Source organism: Thamnophis elegans, chromosome 7 (genome assembly GCF_009769535.1).
Source record: "Thamnophis elegans isolate rThaEle1 chromosome 7, rThaEle1.pri, whole genome shotgun sequence".
Taxonomy (NCBI): Eukaryota; Metazoa; Chordata; class Lepidosauria; order Squamata; family Colubridae; genus Thamnophis; species Thamnophis elegans.
Window position 1 is genome coordinate 21,788,004 of NC_045547.1, and position 17,959 is coordinate 21,805,962.

The window sequence follows — 17,959 nt, forward strand, 5'->3', positions numbered from 1 at the left end:
TTATGTTTCCCCCGTTTGGCTTTTATCCGTCGGCCTACCCGGAGCGCTTAGAGGGCAGCGCATTTCCTCCGGGCTGGAGAGGTCCGCACGTTTGAAGTGCTGGAAGGTTAGTGGAAGAGGCGAATTGTTTTGGTTTTTCCCGAGTTTTTGTAATTTAAAAGCAACTTGTGCTTCGCCTGGGTTAGTTAAAAGGAAACCGTGTGTGTATGTGTGTTTGTGAAGACGAACAGTTTTCTATTTTCTTTGTTAACAGTTGAGGCTTTCCCCGGTGAATGATATATAATGGGATTTGTTAGGGTCCCCAAACTTGGCAACTTTAAGACTTGTGGACTTCAACTCCCAGAATTCTCTGGCTGGAGAATTCTGGGAGTTGAAGTCCACAAGTCTTAAAGTTGCGAAGTTTGAAGACCTCTGTGTTAAGAGATGCCTATATGGGCGTTTATTTTCTCAGAACATGGAAACTGCTTGTAGTCCTAGATGAATGTATTGGGATCTGTTGGCAGAAGATGAACGAATGCAATCTGCTGTAGTCTTATACATTTTGCTGTCCCAGTCAGCTCTCAGAATTCCCCAGCTCTCATCTTAAACTTGCTGGGATTGAAAAGCACCGCTTTAAAAGAACACGGAAATATGTGTCAGTTATTGTAGAATCAATGCTGTTGTTTTCAAATCTTGCTGTCTGAAAAATGTTTAGGAAAAGCTGCGGTTGATGGTTGTCATTAGAAGATGCTTCAGTGGTTGCCCAAAAGACAAGATAAACGGGGAAAGGACTTTGATCCCTTCCCCCAACTCCATGAGAGCAATTTATTTAAAGGTGTAGAAACAGTACCTAGGGTATAGAAATAATACCAATTTCAGGGCGTAGAAACAATGCCAATTAGAGGAAATACAGTCTCCTTTCTTCCATTCCATCTTTGCAAAAGTCCCATGCAGAGGCATCCATAGGATCTAACCTTTTTGTCAGAATTATTTGTATTTGTATTTGTATTTTATTATTTGTATGCCGCCCTTCTCTGGGAGGACTCAGGGCGGCGAACAATTCAAGGGGGGGGAAAAAAGGGGAACATAAAAAGGCAAAATACAAATAATAAAAGTAGACAACAGTCGCACAACCATACATGTCGAGAGGGGAGGGAACTTATCACCCCCAGGCCTGCCGGCAAAGCCAGGTTTTGACGGCTTTTTGGAAGGCCTGAAGAGAGGTGAGGGTCCGAATCCCTGCAGGGAGTTCATTCCAGAGGGCCGGAGCTGCCACAGAGAAGGCCCTCCCCTGGGTAATAGCCAGGTGGCAATGGCTGGTAGATGGCACCCAGAAGAGGCCAACCCTGTGAGATCTAATGGGTCTGTGGGAGGTAATTGGCAGCAGGCGGTCTCTCAAGTACCCAGATCCAATACCATGAAGGGCTTTATAAGTTACGACTAGCACCTTGAAGCGTATCCGGAGACTGATCGGTAACCAGTGCAGCTCGCGGAGGATAGGTGTAACGTGGATGTACCGAGGTGCACCCACAATCGCTCGCGCGGCTGCATTCTGGACGAGTTGAAGTCTCCGAATACTCTTCAAGGGCTGCCCCATGTAGAGCGCATTGCAGTAGTATGAAAGCAGCATCTCATCTTGATGTAAGCCAGGTCCTTTTTGTATGTGCATGTGAGCATATAGCACATATAGAAAAGGAGAAGATCTTATGGCATGTCACTGTTTTCATTATTTGATACATGCAGACACATCTATGTAGACACCTCTATGCAGATACTTTATGTTTTATCTGATAGTACTTTCTGACAACTTGCTCTGGGAGGTGTCTCCACAAAGCCCTTAAATTAAAAAAGAGTTGTGATTGTGATTTTCCTCAATGCTGTGTTAACATGCTTTCCTCAATACTGTGTTGCTCTGCTTTCTTCCTGTGTTTGAGCCTCCAGAAAAATATGGTAACAGAAACTGCACTGTCCCAGTGACTGAATTTCAATCTGCCGCATAAATGTGACCAGGCAATAGTGATATCCTTATAAATTTGATGTGGGACATTAAAAGAAGATTTCCTAGCTTTGCTTCTCTTGCACTGACTATCACTGGCTAATGAAAAAACAAGCACCAATCACTCTCTTTAACATGTGCTTCAATAGAGTTTAGTTGGCTCCCTTTGATGCAGGTTGGCCTTTTTTTAAGTGGCCTATAATAGATACCGATGAATTCAGATGGTTGCAAAGCATGGATCTACTATTATTCAGAAAGAATACTATACTGTTGATTTAAACATGAAATAATATTTGGCCTGTTATTTAAACATGGCAGGGTGTTAGATCCATGTTTGACAGGTCATATGTATGGTGGAGGGCCATGCACTGAAGTGAGAGAAAACTTGTCTGACAGGTCACATGTACAGTGAGAAGAGATTCTTTCAGTAATTGTGAGAGCTACTTCCTTCTTTAGCGCATGTCCTTCCATGTTTGTTTGACCGTACATGTCCAGTAACATGACCAGGATAAGGGAAGCAAATGAACAGGGAGGAAAGAACCCATAAGCACCACAAGGGAATAGCAGCACTGGAAGGCTGGTTGGCAGCACTCAGAAATAGCCGATAAAGTACTTAGTTGAGCTGTGATGGCACAGTGCTTAGAATGCAGTATTGCAGTCAAATTCTGCCCATAGCCAGGAGTTTGATCCTGATGAGTTCAAGGTTGCCTTAGCCTCCCATCCTTCCAAGGTCGGTAAAATGAAGATCCAGATTGTTGGGAGCAATATGCTGGCATTTGTAAACTGTTCAGAGAGTTTTATAAAGCACAGTGGAGTGGTATATAAGTCTTGGTATATTCAGTGATATTTCTGTATAGTACAAAATAGTATTGAAATAGCACAAGTAATAGTAAAAAGAACAAAAATAAACCTGTAAATATACTTAATTGTCCAGCCAGCAGGTAGTAGGGTGGCCCCTTCTCCTTTGTCCACTAATCAGTCCCAGCAATATTGATTTTTCGAATGAGTCATGTTTCATGACATGATACCTGCTTATGTGAAATGTACCTAGGGTTATTATCTCACACTAAGTCATGGCTCACTTCATTGTATTTTGTTTATTTATTTATACATATACATATACATATACATATACATATACATATACATATACATATACATATACATATACATATACATATACATATACATATACATATACATATACATATACATATACATATACATATACATATACATATACATATACATATACATATATATATATATATATATATATATATATATATATACTTTAAAGTCACAACCCCTGGTATGCCCAAGTATGGGAGGAAGGTCACACTTCCACTCTCTGTCATTAGGCTCGTCACAAGAGACCATTAAATAGCTTGAAATAGATCTATACTAGTCTCCCTTTATTTATTTATCAGCACAAATACAACACAAATGTAACAAAGGCAACAGTAAAAATATTGGGTTTCTGTCTGGATGGTCTCTTGTGACGAGCCTAATGACAGAGAGTGGAAGTGTGACCTTCCTCCCATACTTGGGCATACCAGGGGTTGTGACTTTAAAGTATATACCTCCCACCCTGGCTGGCTGATAAAGGAGTCGTTCTCTGTAGCTCAAATGGTTAACTCCCTGCCTGGGAGGCAATAGAGCACAGGTTCGATTCCCAAAAACTTGGGTATGGCTAGCTGATGAGAGCTAAATAGCTTGAAATAGATCTATACTAGTCTCCCTTTATTTATTTATCAGCATAAATATAACATATATATATATATATATATATATATATATATATATATATATATATATATATATATATATATATATATATATATATATAGTGTCACAACCCCTGGTATGCCCCAATTATGGGAGGAAGCTAACTGCTTCTATTCTCTGTCCATCGGCTCGTCACAAGAGACCATCACGACAGAAACCCAATATTTTTACTATTTGTGTTGTATCTTATGCAATACAGCACAGGTTCAAATCCCAGTAAGGGTATGGCTAGCTGATGAGAGCTAAATAGCTTGAAATAGATCTATACTAGTCTCCCTTTATTTATTTATCAGCACAAATACAACACAAATGTAACAAAGGCAACAGTAAAAATATTGGGTTTCTGTCTGGATGGTCTCTTATGACGAGCTGATGGACAGAGAATGGAAGCAGTGAACTTCCTCCCATATTTGGGCATACTGGGTTTGTAACTTCCATATATATATATATGGAAGCATATGGTGGATGGTATCAATTTCATTAAATCTGGGGAATGTCATAATGCTACCTTCTTTCACTTTTGGTCAAAGGCGGAGTGCACTTGCCCAGTTTGCATTTGGAGATGTCGGGCCCTCTTTCCAACTATGCCTTACGGATGGCCCGCCTGAGTAAGCATATATTTGGAGAAGTTACTCGCCCAACCGATTCTTCATCCATGAAAGTCGTCAAGCTGTTAAGTGAGCAGCCCTTGGCAAAACGCAAGGAAGTCTATGACTGGTATCCTCCTCACAATATCTACAGTGGCCTCATGTGGAGACTTCGTTCCTACGGCCTCTACAGGTAATTCAGAAATATGGGGATGTAGGAAAGGATGGAGGCAGACTGGCACAGTGCAGTGGTGGGATTCAATTTTTTTTACTAAGAGTTCTGTGGGCGTGGATGTGGCTTGGTGGGCGTGGCAGGGGAAGGCTACTGCAAAATCCCCATTTCCTTCCGATCAGCTGGGACTCGGGAGGCAGAGAATAGATGGGAGCAGAGCCAGTCAGAGGTGGTATTTACTGGTTCTCTGAACTACTCAAAATTTCCGCTACCAATTCTCGAGAACTGGTCAGAACCTGCTGAATACCAGCTCTGGCAGTAAATGATGAATCCTCAAGAGTGACTTCTTCCTTTTCATCATGGAAGCTCCATCGTGGTGCTGCATGGCACCAGGACATCTGCCACACACCTAATTAATTTAATTTTAAAACACTGCTTAAAAATCAGGAATGAAATCTCATGAATTCTCCAAACTAACAAATTTTGTCATTGTTACAACACTGTTGTAAAGTTGCATGAAGAAAAAGTAAAATGTGTGATATTTCAGACCATTTTAGTGCTTAGAATTGAAAAGCAGTTTTAACTCTGTATATACCCACATGTATAATCCACCACCAGACAGTTTGGTTGGAATTCTTCCTATACCAAGATTGGTTTTGCAAGAGATAGATTGACATTTTGTTCAATGCACTCATTTTCTAAGTGCTGTCCAAGAATTTTTGGTGTGGCACCCAGTTATGTTGTTAAATATCAAGTTAAATATTGGAAATCTGAATATCTGAAATGCCAGAAATATATATGATTATGAATATAATTGTTGATGAACTTATTCTCTATTTATTTGCTAGTAGCACTGGTAATCAGTGCTTACTATGAAGTTCATAGGTTAAATATGTACTAAATGAGATGTAAAAGCCAGTTTGGAGTAAAGTTAATACACCAGGCTAGAAATTAGGAGACCATGATTTCTAGTCCCATCTAGGGCACAGAGTCCACTGGATGACACTCATTCTCTCTCAGCTCTAGGAAGGAGGCAAGGACAAGCTACTTCTGAAAGAAAACCCACCAAGAAAACTGCAGGGAGTAAGCCAGGGAGTTGCCAGGAGTCAACACTGGACTCTTTTCAGTTGGGTTTCAGGCTGGGTTATGGGACTGAAACGGCATTGGTTGCACTTGATGTTCTCTAGTGAGAGCTGGGTGGAGGTATGTATCCATCCTGCTCTCCTTGACCTTGCAGGGACTTTCGATACCATAGAGCATGGCATTCTTTGGGGATGGGGACAGGTGGCAGAATGTTGCACGGCTTCAGCTCCTTTCTCCAAGGCCAGTCCCAATCAGCCTTAATAAGAAGCTAGAGGGCTTGGTACTTTCTTCTTTTTAATATCTACATGAAACTGCTAGGTGAGATCATATGGGATGAGTCATCTTCAATATACTGATGATATATAGCTATACATCACCATCCTGGGTGATCCAAGCGACGCTGTGGCTGCCCTTTCTCAGCTGAATCCAAGCAAAATGGAGTGTCTGTGGGCATAAGGGACCTCTGATGATTTATTATCATCATTAACTCTGGATAGGGTTGCACTATCCCAGGCAGATCTGGTGTGCTAGTTTGGGTATTGAGGTTCCTCCGGGACTTATGACCCCTAGTCAAAGGTGGTGATCATGGCTAGGAGAGCCTTTGCATAACTGCATGTTGTGCCCCAGTTGCGCCCTTAGTTGGATCTCGAGTCCCTGTGCATGGTTACTCATACCCTAGTCATCTCACGGCTGGATTACTACAACATGCTCCACATGGGGTTATCCTTGAAGAGTATTGAATGCAGCTTGTTCTCACCCAGGATTCCTTAGAAAGCAAGAAGCAAAGTTTTCATTCCGACAAAACCTCTTTTATTTACACGGCTGTGAATTCCTTTCATTCACAGTCAACAAGACTTTAGTAAACAGTCTTTCAGAGGAATGTTTATCCACACGCACCTTATCTTGTTTGGAGTGCTGCAAGATAACTAGTTTCCAAACACAGAGCAAGGCAAAACTTGACACAGAGTCTCTTATAATCACCAACAGAACATTCCATTCTTGACACCACTGAATGAACAAATTGTTTCCTGCAAAAGCCCACTCCCCGCTCGCTCCTCTTTTGTTTCCTCTGGGAGGGACCAATCACCTCCAAGCTGTGGCTTTACTCTTAAGTCGACCCTGCTTTCTTAGTTGTTCTTGTCTTCTGGCAGCTCTGCGCATGCGCACACTGGGAACAGGCTCCAGCTGTTCCTCTGCTCATTGCTGTCTAGCTCCCACTCTGCTTCTGACGCAGAGCCCTTGTCTGAGCTTTCCTCAGCCCTCAGAACTGGCTCATGTTCCTCCCCAACCTCCTCACTGTCTGACTCTGCTGCCAGCTCCGCAGCAGCAGCGTGCACAGTATTAGGAGCTGCTAGGGCTGCACACATATAACACCATTACTGCAGCAAGTAGCCTTGGTTGCCAGTTTGCTTCCGGATCCAGTTCAAAGTGTTGGTCATTATTTTTAAAGCACTACATCACATGGGTCCAGGGTATCTGAGGAGCTGTCTCTCCCTGATGGGACAAGCCTGCCCCACTTATGCCAGCAGAAGAAGCCTGCTACTAATCCTGTCTGCTAAGGCATTGAAGCAGGCAGGATCAAGGAGAAGAGCCTTTTCTACTGTGGCCCCACACCTGTGGAACATTCTTCCACCAGAGATGAGATCTGTCCCCTCCTTTTGTCCTGGAAGAGGATCAAACCCTGGCTTTGCCAGTTGGTCTGGGCCCCTGAAGAGGGTGCTTACCTCTGGAGGTAATACAATACAATAGCAGAGTTGGCAGGGATCTTGGAGGTCTTCTAGTCCAACCCCCTGCCTAGGCAGGAAACCCTATACCATTTCAGACAAGTAGCTATCCAACATCATCTTGAAGATTTCCAGTGTTGAGGCATTCACAACTTCTGGAGGCAAGCTGTTCCACTGATTAATTGTTCTAACTGTCAGGAAATTTCTCCTCAGTTCTAAGTTGCTTCTCTCCTTGATTAGTTTCCACCCATTGCTTCTTGTCCTGCCCTCAGGTGCTTTGGAAAATAGCTTGACTCCCTCTTCTTTGTGGCAACCCCTGAGATATTGGAACACTGCTATCAGGTCTCCCCTAGTCCTTCTTTTCATTAAACTAGACATACCCAGTTCCTGCAACTGTTCTTAATATGTTTTAGTCTCCAATCCCCTAATCATCTTCGTTGCTCTTCTCTGCACTCTTTCTAGAGTCTCCACATCTTTTCTACAGTTGAATGATGGGGCAAGGAGACCTCATCCCCATCAGGTCTGGCTCTTAGCTCTCTTAGCTAGGTTTTAGTTAGGGCTTACAATGTTTTAGCTTTGTCCCAGAGGTGTTTTTTCAAAAGCCAACTGGAGTTTTTTTGGTTTTTCCCCTTTTCAGACCTTCCTGAAAGTCCAGGAAGTTCACAATAAAGTCCACCTTTGGGACAACCATGACCTGGATGGTTGAGAAATTCAATCTCCAACATTTTGTGTTGTTTCTCCTGTTTTGATAATTTGTCACCCAGAGTCACCCTGCAAAGAATATGTGCTGCATAAAAATTGAATAAATAAATAAATAAATAGAAACACTGACTGAAAGGAGAAGATGATTTTCTCTATCATGGGTCTCTATTTGTTTAACTTCACAATATTCTAACTGTATCCGTATCATGCAAAACGTTATATACAACACCTCTATCATGTCTTCCTTATTAATTTTCTTCAGCTAAGCTGTCCCATGTATTGCGGTTGTTCTTCATTTTAGGAATTACTTTGCCTTTCCAACTGCAACTTTTGTAATAGTTGTGTTGTTTGTTTGGCTTTGGTTTAATGTGCTGTGCGAATTGAAGCACTGGGGATTGTAAGCAGTGGATTTGCATGTGTGATTATTCAGCTGCTGCATTATTCAGATGTTACCCATATGTACAAAGGACACTTTGATAACAAAGTTACACCTGCAATCTTGGAGATTTTGATGTACATGTATAATGCTAATGCTCACATCCTATGAAATAAATGTATGACTTTATGCATTTTATGCCAGTCAAAATCTCATAAATCTAAGGATCTCGTGACATTTTGCAAGGTTTTCATATCCTTACCTTGGAATGATCAACAAACCCAGCAATTTATTCAATCTATGTTAAGCAAACTCTGGCTTGTGCATAAACATACTGAAAAGCCCAAAGTCTTTTTTGCATTTATAAAAAATGGTTTGTTCAGGCTTGCATGCTCACTCCTTTCCAGGATTTCCGATCCTGGTTTGTTTCCTAACTAAAGTTTCAAAAGTAACACACACCCCCTTGTTATTTTATAATTTATTAAAAACTAGGAGATGCTTCTAATTTCCTTCTGGTACGCACTAAAGTAGGAAGTCTATGGATCCGAGGGTTGCTATGTTTTATTCATATGCCAAGAAATTGGCTTCATGTTAAGCTAAAAACATACAGCAGTACATTAAGATATTTTTTTTTACATTTAAAACATCCTTGAATGTTGCTATTTTTAAAACCCGTATAATGGCAATCTAGATGTGCTCTTCATTGTTGGGGAGACAATGGCAAAGCAAAGGGGCTTTCCTATGGCACAGAAAAAATATAAATTGTATGTGTGTGTGTATTTTGCAAGCTACTTTATTAACTGATCTCTTGTTCAGAAAAGGACTCACTCAGAAATGTGTTTGGCTGCAGGCAGTAAGCATTTTATGGAGGTGGAACAGAATCAAGGTCTGTGTGGTACTTTGTGAACAGCTAACAATATTAACAGCTCTACGGCCTTGAGGAAATGATATTATCTTGCTAATGGACAAATAATGCAACTGGGAAATATGAATCAGAATTAAATCCTAATTCAGTGCATGGCTCTTTAATCAGACTTGGCTTTATTAAAAGGTTTTGTTCATTTTGTTAGTTTAAGCAGAATGTTCCCTGCAGTTAAACAAAACACGTGAAAGGACTTCTGCTGGTCGTATTTTAAGTCCTCTAGAATTATGTATATGGTCTCTAACAGATCTAATTGCATCGTAAGCATTTTAAAAACATCCAGTTGAGCACAACTAAAAAGATAGCTTCCATCCTTCCGAGGTGGGTAAAATGAGGACCCAAATTGTTGGGGGCAATATGCTGCCTCTGTAAACTACTTAGAGAGGGCTGAAAAGCACTATGAAGCAGTATTTAAGTCTAAGTTCTATTACCAGTACTATTTGCTCATGACTCCCCCCTCCCCATTTTGAGGGCTCCTACCATAGCTAAAAGGGATGCAGTGGCTAAGATGCTGACCTTGTCAATCAGAAACGTTGGCAGTTCGAATCCCTAGCGTCGCGTAACAGAGTGAGCTTCCATTACTTGTCCCAGCTTCGGCCAACCTAACAGTTCGAAAGCATGTAAAAATACAAGTAGAAAAATAGGGACCACCTTTGGAGGGAAGGTAACAGTGTTCTGTGCGCCTTCGGCATTTAGTCATACTGGCCACATGACCACAGAGACGTCTTTGGACAGTTCTGGCTCTTAGGCTTTGAAACAGAGATGAGCATCGCCCCCTAGAGTCAGGAACTACTAGCACATATGTGCAAGGGGAACCTTTACCTTTACCATAGCTTACCAATCCCTATTGTTGATGTGCAGTAATAACAAAAATCATTACACCGCCCCAAATTAACTAATATAGATCACAGTGTTAATTGCAGCAGACGATTCCTATACTACCATGTTTCCCCACAGATAAGACCTATGCCCAAAATAAAACCTATTATGTTTTCTGCACATGTACTCAATATAAGCCCTACTTAAGCGCTTGTGTAGCTGGCTGGCCACCAATTCCGTCTGGTTGCTCATGGTGCTGTCAATACAAGGTGAGGTGAGATGGGGGTGGAGTTGGCCCATGTGCACACCCACTTACCTCATGGTCCCCGCAACTAGGACATCCATGGCCCGACAACTGCCTCACAATGGAGCAGGAGGCTGAGCGATGCACCAGTGCTGCAGCCACAAGACAAGGCAGCAGGGCATGGGTGGCCTGGCTGTGGGGGCCCTGAGGGAAGCCCCCACAGCCATCTGCATGGGGCAGATCAACCACTACATCACCTTGTGGCAGTGGCACTAAAAACAAGTAAAACGTCCCCCCAGAATAAGCCCTAGTGTTTATTTTGGAGGTGAAAAGAAAATAGGACCAGGTCTTATTTTCATGGAAACACAGGTATTAGAAGAATGGTTGACCAAAATTATTAGCCCACATAGCATGTATTTTATATGGCCCCTCCCCCAGCTTTTTGCAACCTGGGCTTTAACGTTAAGCAAGTTGATGCTGAAGAAATATTTTGTTTGCAATTCTTTTGATTTGTTGTTTCAAAATTCAATGTACTTTTCTCATGTGCTTAATTTTGGCCCTGTATGCAAACCCTGGTCCTTGGCACAGCACTCGTCTGTGGCATGCCAGAAACTGGGTGGCGCAAACAAGTGAATCCTCATCCACCAGATGTAGGCAGCATACAAAACCATTGCCCCCTCTGGTCTGCTGAAAAACCTCCCTCCATGGAACCAGTCCATGATGCCCAAAAAGTTGGGGGCCACTGATATAGATCATGGATCCAGGTTGCCAATTTTGTGTGTATTCCAGTGGCGTGATTATGCATACCTTAAAGTTATTTTGCCCCTTCTGTTCTTAGTTAAAGTCAGATAAATGTGACATGCTAAAGTCAGCCCTGCAGAAAAATATATGTGCATGACAGAACACTGCAAAAAGTGTGAGTATGTGCATGCATCTGTTATAATCTTGACACATCTGTAGTTGAAGGGCTGTGGATTGAGTGGTAGAAAATCAAACCATCTGATTTAAAATTAGGACACAGAAATTCAGCAATTAATGTTGAAGGGAACACATGCTATAGCATCTTATAAATCTTTTTCAAGAAGAAAAGGAAGCTTTTCAGAATCTTGTGACTGAAAATTATAGGGTACAATCAGTACTTTTCTACTGGTAAGAATAATTATGCTTTAATGAAAAGATTCGTACTCTAAGATATTTTTTTCATTACATCTGCCCACTTAAGTCAACTCTTGGCATACACTTCCTAAATGAGGGTATGAATAATTTAGGCAATAGTCACTAAAAGTGAGCGTGGTCTCCTGTTTCATGTTCCTATCATTTTCCTGGGCTTTAAATCCCTTGCTAGGTACTAATTGATGTTCCATTTGAAAAAGAAAATATTGTTAATTATGTCTGACTACTAATAGTTCGAGGATGGGTTTTTTTTCTTCAAAAGTTCCTCTGTAGATACATAAAGGAGGTCATGAAGTATTATGGTTTCCTGTGTCATAGGTAAGGACCAGAGGAGGGGTGGGTTTCAAATTTTTTTAGTACCAGTTTGGTGGGCGTGGCTAGACGGGGGGTCATGTGACTGAGTGGGCATGGCCAACTTGATGTCACTCACGCACACTCAGTCACATGACACCCCCCCTTACCACCCATGCCCACCGAAATGGTGGTGAAAAGTTTTGACCATGGGGGGAGGGGGCTCCAGCCTCGCCAGAGCTAAGGGAGCACCTGTAAACTACCCAGTAAGAAAAAAAAAAGTGTTTGTCCTCCCCAGCCAGGAGGAACACTCTGCAGGCTTCAGCAGGGCTGGGGGGAGGCAAAAATGCCCATGTTTTTGCAAAAAATGGGCGGAAAATGGCCTGTTTTTTGCAAAAACAGGGGTATTTTTCCTTCCTCCCGGCCTTGCTGAAGCCTGCAGAGTGCAGGGAAAAACACTTCTGTTTTTGCAAAAAACAGCCCATCTCTGGGACCTCTCTGGGACTGGCATGCACACACCATTAAAAAAAAGAGGGGGAATTACATTTTTTCAACGAAAATTGTTCTGCGCATATGCAGAATAGTAAATAAAGATGGCGCCGCTGAGGATAGAACTGGTACGGTCACATGTCCACCGGAGTTACTATCTATTTGGCCAAACCGGATCGTACCGGTTGGAACCCACCTCTGGACCAGAGTCATTCTTTTCAGTACCATTGTAACTTCGAATGGTCCCTAACTGAACTGTTGTAAGTTGAGGTCTACCTGTAGAGGAAATCCTATCTATGGGCTAGGTTTACCTGTTAAGCCAAGATGTCTTATAAATTACAATGATTCAAAGAAGGTTAAATCTAACAATCCCCATGTGCCCTACGGGGCTTATTATGACAAGGCTCATAATACACGAAACCTGTCATTGGTGAACATCACGGACAGACACAGTGAGAGAAACACATGTAAATTAGCATAGATATCCCATGGAAGTATTCTCAAATTCAGAATAGAACTGGAAGGGACTTTGGTGGTCTTCTAGTCTAGTGGTCTCCAACCTTGGCAACTTTAAGACCTGTGGACTTCAACTCACAGAGTTCCTCAGCCAGCAAAGTCCACAGGTCTTAAAGTTGCCAATAGCAGTAGACTTATATACCGCTTCATAGGCCTTTCAGGCCTCTCTAAGCGGTTTACAGAGAGTCCAAGGTTGGAGACCACTGTTATAGTCCAACTTCCTAATCAAGCAGGAAACTCGATACCTTTTCAGACAAGGGGCTGTCCAGTCTCTTAAAAACCTCCAGTGATGAAGCACCCACAACTTCTGAAGGCAAGCAGTTCTACAGGTTAATTGTTCCCACAGTTCCTCCTTAATTCCAGGTTGCCTCTCTCCTTGATTAATTTTCATCCATTGTTTCTTGTTGGAAATCAGTTGACTCCCTTTTCTTTGTGGCAGCCTCTCAAAATACTGGAATACTGCTATCATGTCCTCCTTAGTCCTTCTTTTCTTAGACTAGCCGTATTCAAATCCTGCAACTTTTCTTCATATGTTTAGTCTTTAGTGTCAGGCCTGCATTTATATTCCTTTTAGAATTTTGGCCTGCCACACTTTCTCTTATTTCATTATGCTGTTTCTTTAAGTATAGTCGATGGGAGGGGGGAATAGAAGGAGTAGGATTGTGGAATGTATTGCTTTTCATTCTTTACTAGAAGCCAAGGTCATCCTTTGTCTCCGCACTTTCACACCTGACCAGAAGCAGTTGGGCATAGACGCCAGCATGGAAGAAGATGATTTGACCATTTGATGGGCTGTGGGTGTGGGGATAAGATCATGAACTTTTAACTGGGTGGGATTCTGATGTAACTTCTGGAGTTGGAATCCCACAGCACGATGCCAACATGCCTGTCTTATTAAATTGGAACTTTAAGCATAGTTTTGCCTTCGACTCTGATTTAATTCTGCATGGTATTTGGAACGCTGACATCTAGTCTCTTTAATCACCTTAGTAGCTCTACTCTGCACTTTGCCCAAAGTCTCAACATCTTTTTTGTAAAGTGGTGACCAAAACTTAATGCAATGTTCCAGGTGTGATCTTATTCGTGTTTTATAAAGCACTACTAATACTTAACATGATTTTGATTCTATGTCTCTGTTTATACAACCAAGGATTGCATTAGCTTTGGGGGGGGGGGGGTATTTAACATTTAAGTGTGTTAAATAGTGTATGTTGCTTCATCTCAGCTTGCTCATTGGTTAAAACTGGACATCATTCTAATTTGAGACTTAATAAAGCAATCATGTACTTTGACTCATTCCTTGCATTTGCCCTTTTGATTTAGGGATGAACATGAAGATTTTAAAGATGAGATGAAACGGTTGAGGAGGCTGCGTGGAAAAGGACCCCCCAAGAAAGGAGAAGGAAAAAGAGCTCTGAAGAAGTAGAAGCACTATTAAGCCACATATATATTTAATAAAACATCTTGGAACAGGTGGTGACTTTATGTAATACTTTAGTTCGAAGGGGATTTTTTCCCATCCAATAGAGAACTCCTCCCATTTCAGGGCTGGAATCTTTGCCCTATGATGTCACTGTAATTAATCACTCTTATCAACATAAATACCAAAACTACAGAGGTGAGTCCAATCATTTCACTCTTTCCAACTTATTTTTTCCTCTGGTCAGGAGGGAGGCTAAGTTGTCAATGGGAGTGTTCCATACAGTTGGCTTTACCCATATAAGGCTAGTATTTGCATCATGGGTAGATGCAAATACTAGCCTTATGGGTTGTAAAAAAAATTGTTAGTCAAATGCAATAAAGTTTTAAAAAATAGTTCAATAGTTATGATACAGTTAGAAAAAGTGATACATCCTATATGATTAAAATAAACTAAAACTTCAAAACAAGATCCGTGTAATTTTAAACTAGTTCAGCTCTTTAATAGTATTAAATCTAGACCACATTAACCATATTATTTCATTTTCTAAAGACATTACTATCTAAAGGCATTTCAAAACTTGATGTGAACTTATTTAGTTCTTTGTTTAACATCTGGAGTGCAGATTTCATTCTACCAATGCAGGATAATTTTGTTTTCCTAATCCCAGGGTTGATAGAGCGACACTTCATCATAAAATATTAACTTCCATATTGTTGGAATATAATTTGACATCACATATACATCTTTTATTGCTATGTTTTTCCCGAGGGTTGTATTAACATACATAATAACCAAGAAATAGTCATAAAAGAATATGCCAACTCTTATGAGTCAGAGAACTCCCAAATTTCTTACAATGCTAAAAGAGGACAAATCTGATATTCAGCATTTTTTAAAAACATTCTTCCAACCCACTTTTTTCTCTGGTCAGGAGGGAAGGTAAAAGTATTGACTAGGAAAAAAAAAACCCATGAAGGTTTTTTTAGCCATGGAATTCTGGGATATACATTGGAGAATAGAAGCTCTGCTGAACTCTTCTTCATCTTGTCCAAAAATAAAAGATTATGGGAGTTGCAGGCTGCTATTATCTGGAAAGTCATAAATTTCCCTTTTCTGATTTACATTCATGCAAAACACTATGCAGTGTTTTTACCCAGCCCTTGACATGGTCTATCTAAGCTACAATTGGTTTTGTTCATTTACAACCAAACAAATAAGAATATGGTAGAAAAATGCATGAACTAAACCATAAAGTTCTTCCTAAATGATTCCTAAATATTCCTTTAAATAGTAAAAAGCATGGTTCTAAGACAGTACATCAATTAGATATACCAATGCAAAAAAAAATAAATCTCGTACAGAAAATCCATATACACAAGGATATTTCTATAAACGTGTATCTTTCAGGCTATCCTTACATTGCTGGTTGGTTAGCCTGCTTTTTGATAGGAATATGTATCAGAGAGCCAAAAGTTACTTGTTTATCTTGTAAAATGCTTATTTTCAATCAACATGGTGCAGTTTACTCAAAATCAACACAACGAAACAGCTAAGTAGCATAATAAAATATTATGCTAGAAAAATATAATAGAAAAGCAACTATGATAATGTACAACAATACAAGTTGTTAGATCCAAAATGCCTATGAAAGGGCTCGGGGAGATTCCTGAGCCTCCATGCATCTCACTTGACAAAATAAAGTATCTTAAGCTTTGCCACATGGATTAAAAATGGTAGGTTCTCGCTGGAAAATGCAGTCCTTAAATATCTTAAGGCATACAGTATAGGGCATTAAGACAAGTTCTTACATTTGTAGCACGAGTGTTATGGAGCATGTAATGACTTCCACCTGTCAATATTCATGTTATTATATTTTGCACAAATTGAGCTTTAATCTTCAAAGGCAACCTCATATTTAGCACACTGAAGTGGTTCCTATGAGTACAAGAGCAATAATGTATGTTACTGCACCAGTGTCTCTTGCTATAGGTAGGGCTACAATTGGTGCACTACCTAAAGATTAGTAACAGTCCCCAGCCATAGCATCAACCTTTGAACACATTTATAATTAAACCTACTGTGTTCTCCGAAAATAAGACAGGGTCTTATTTTCTTTTGACTCCTGAAATAAGCACTTGGCATTATTTTTGGAGAGGTCTTATTATTTTTGAGGTGCAGGAGGCGGTGAGTGTGGTGAGCCAAGGTGCCAAAGAGCCAAGGTGGCGCAGTGGTTAAATGCAGCACTGCAGGCTACTGCTAGATCAGCAGGTCAGCGGTTCAAATCTCACCGGCTCAGGGTTGACTCAGCCTTCCATCCTTCCGAGGTGGGTAAAATGAGGACCCAGATTGTTGGGGGCAATATGCTGACTCTCTGTAAACCGCTTAGAGAGGCCTGAAAGGCCTATGAAGCGGTATATCAGTCTACTGCTATTGCTATTGCTATTGGTAACCTCATGGCTGCTGCTGGGTTGCAATATTTTCAGGGAGGGCTTATTTTCAGGGGAGGGCTTATTTTAACGCATGTGCTCAAAATCCCAATTGGGCTTATTATCCAGGGAGGTCTTATTTTCAGGGAAACAGGATACATCCTCACTTGCCTTCAAGTTTCCATCAATTTTTTTGCATCGGCAACAGAGGGAAAGTAACAAAACATGTGTCATATCATCACAATGCAAAGCTGTGATTGGGATAGTTTTGTCCAGTGTTGAGATACAAGTATGAATTGAATTGAATTGAATTTATTGAGTTTGTATGCCGCCCTATTCCCGAGAGACTCAAGGCGGCTCACAATAAAAAGGGAGGGGATACAAAAAATAAAATAAAAACAACAATTTAAAACTCTGCAACAGCCATAACCTCGAATGAGGCTGGATAGTTCAACAGCCCCAGGCCTGCTGGAACAGCCAGGTCTTAACTGCTTTGCGGAAGGCCGTAAGGGTAGTAAGGGTCCGGATCTCCATGGGGAGATTGTTCCAGAGCAGCCACAGAGAAGGCCCTCCCCTGAGGGATCGCCAGCCGACATTGGCCGGCAGATGGAATTCGGAGGAGGCCTAGTCTGTGGGATCTGATGGGTCTTTGGGAGGTAACTGGCAGGAGGCGGTCTCTCAAGTACCCAGGTCCGATACCATGTAGGGCTTTAAAAGTAACGACTAGCACCTTGAAGCGTGTCCGGAGACCAATGGGCAGCCAGTGCAGCTCGCGGAGGATAGGTGTAACGTGGGTGAACCGAGATGCACCCACAATCGCTTGCGCAGCTGCATTCTGGACAAGCTGAAGTCTCCGAATACTCTTCAAGGGCAGCCCCATGTAGAGCGTGTTACAGTAGTCCAGTCTTGAGGTCACGAGGGCGTGAGTGACTATTCGGAGGTCCTCCCGGTCCAGGTAGGGTCGCAATTGGTGCACCAGGCGGACCTGGGCAAAGGTCCCCCTGGTCACAGCCGACAAATGGTGTTCTAAAGTCAGCTGTGGGTCCAGGAGGACTCCCAAATTGCGAATCCTGTCTGAGGGGCGTATAATTTCACCCCCCAGCCTGAGAGATGGAGTAGGTAGCCAATCCTTGGGAGGGAGCATCAATAGCCACTCGGTCTTGTCGGGATTGAGTGCAAGCTTGTTCGCTCCCATCCAGACCCTGACAGCCTCCAGGCACTGGCACATCACTTCAACCGCTTCACTGAG

General features: G+C 41.7%; 1 protein-coding gene across 1 annotated transcript; it reads left to right on the forward strand.

The window, feature by feature from the left end:
- MRPS33 (mitochondrial ribosomal protein S33) lies at positions 1-14,335 on the forward strand. The gene is made up of 3 exons (XM_032222108.1): positions 1-106; positions 4,294-4,543; positions 14,185-14,335. Exons 2-3 carry the CDS (start codon positions 4,326-4,328, stop codon positions 14,285-14,287), a joined length of 321 nt encoding a protein of 106 aa, XP_032077999.1. The 5' UTR covers positions 1-106; positions 4,294-4,325; the 3' UTR covers positions 14,288-14,335.
- The last annotated feature ends 3,624 nt before the right edge of the window (positions 14,336-17,959 follow it).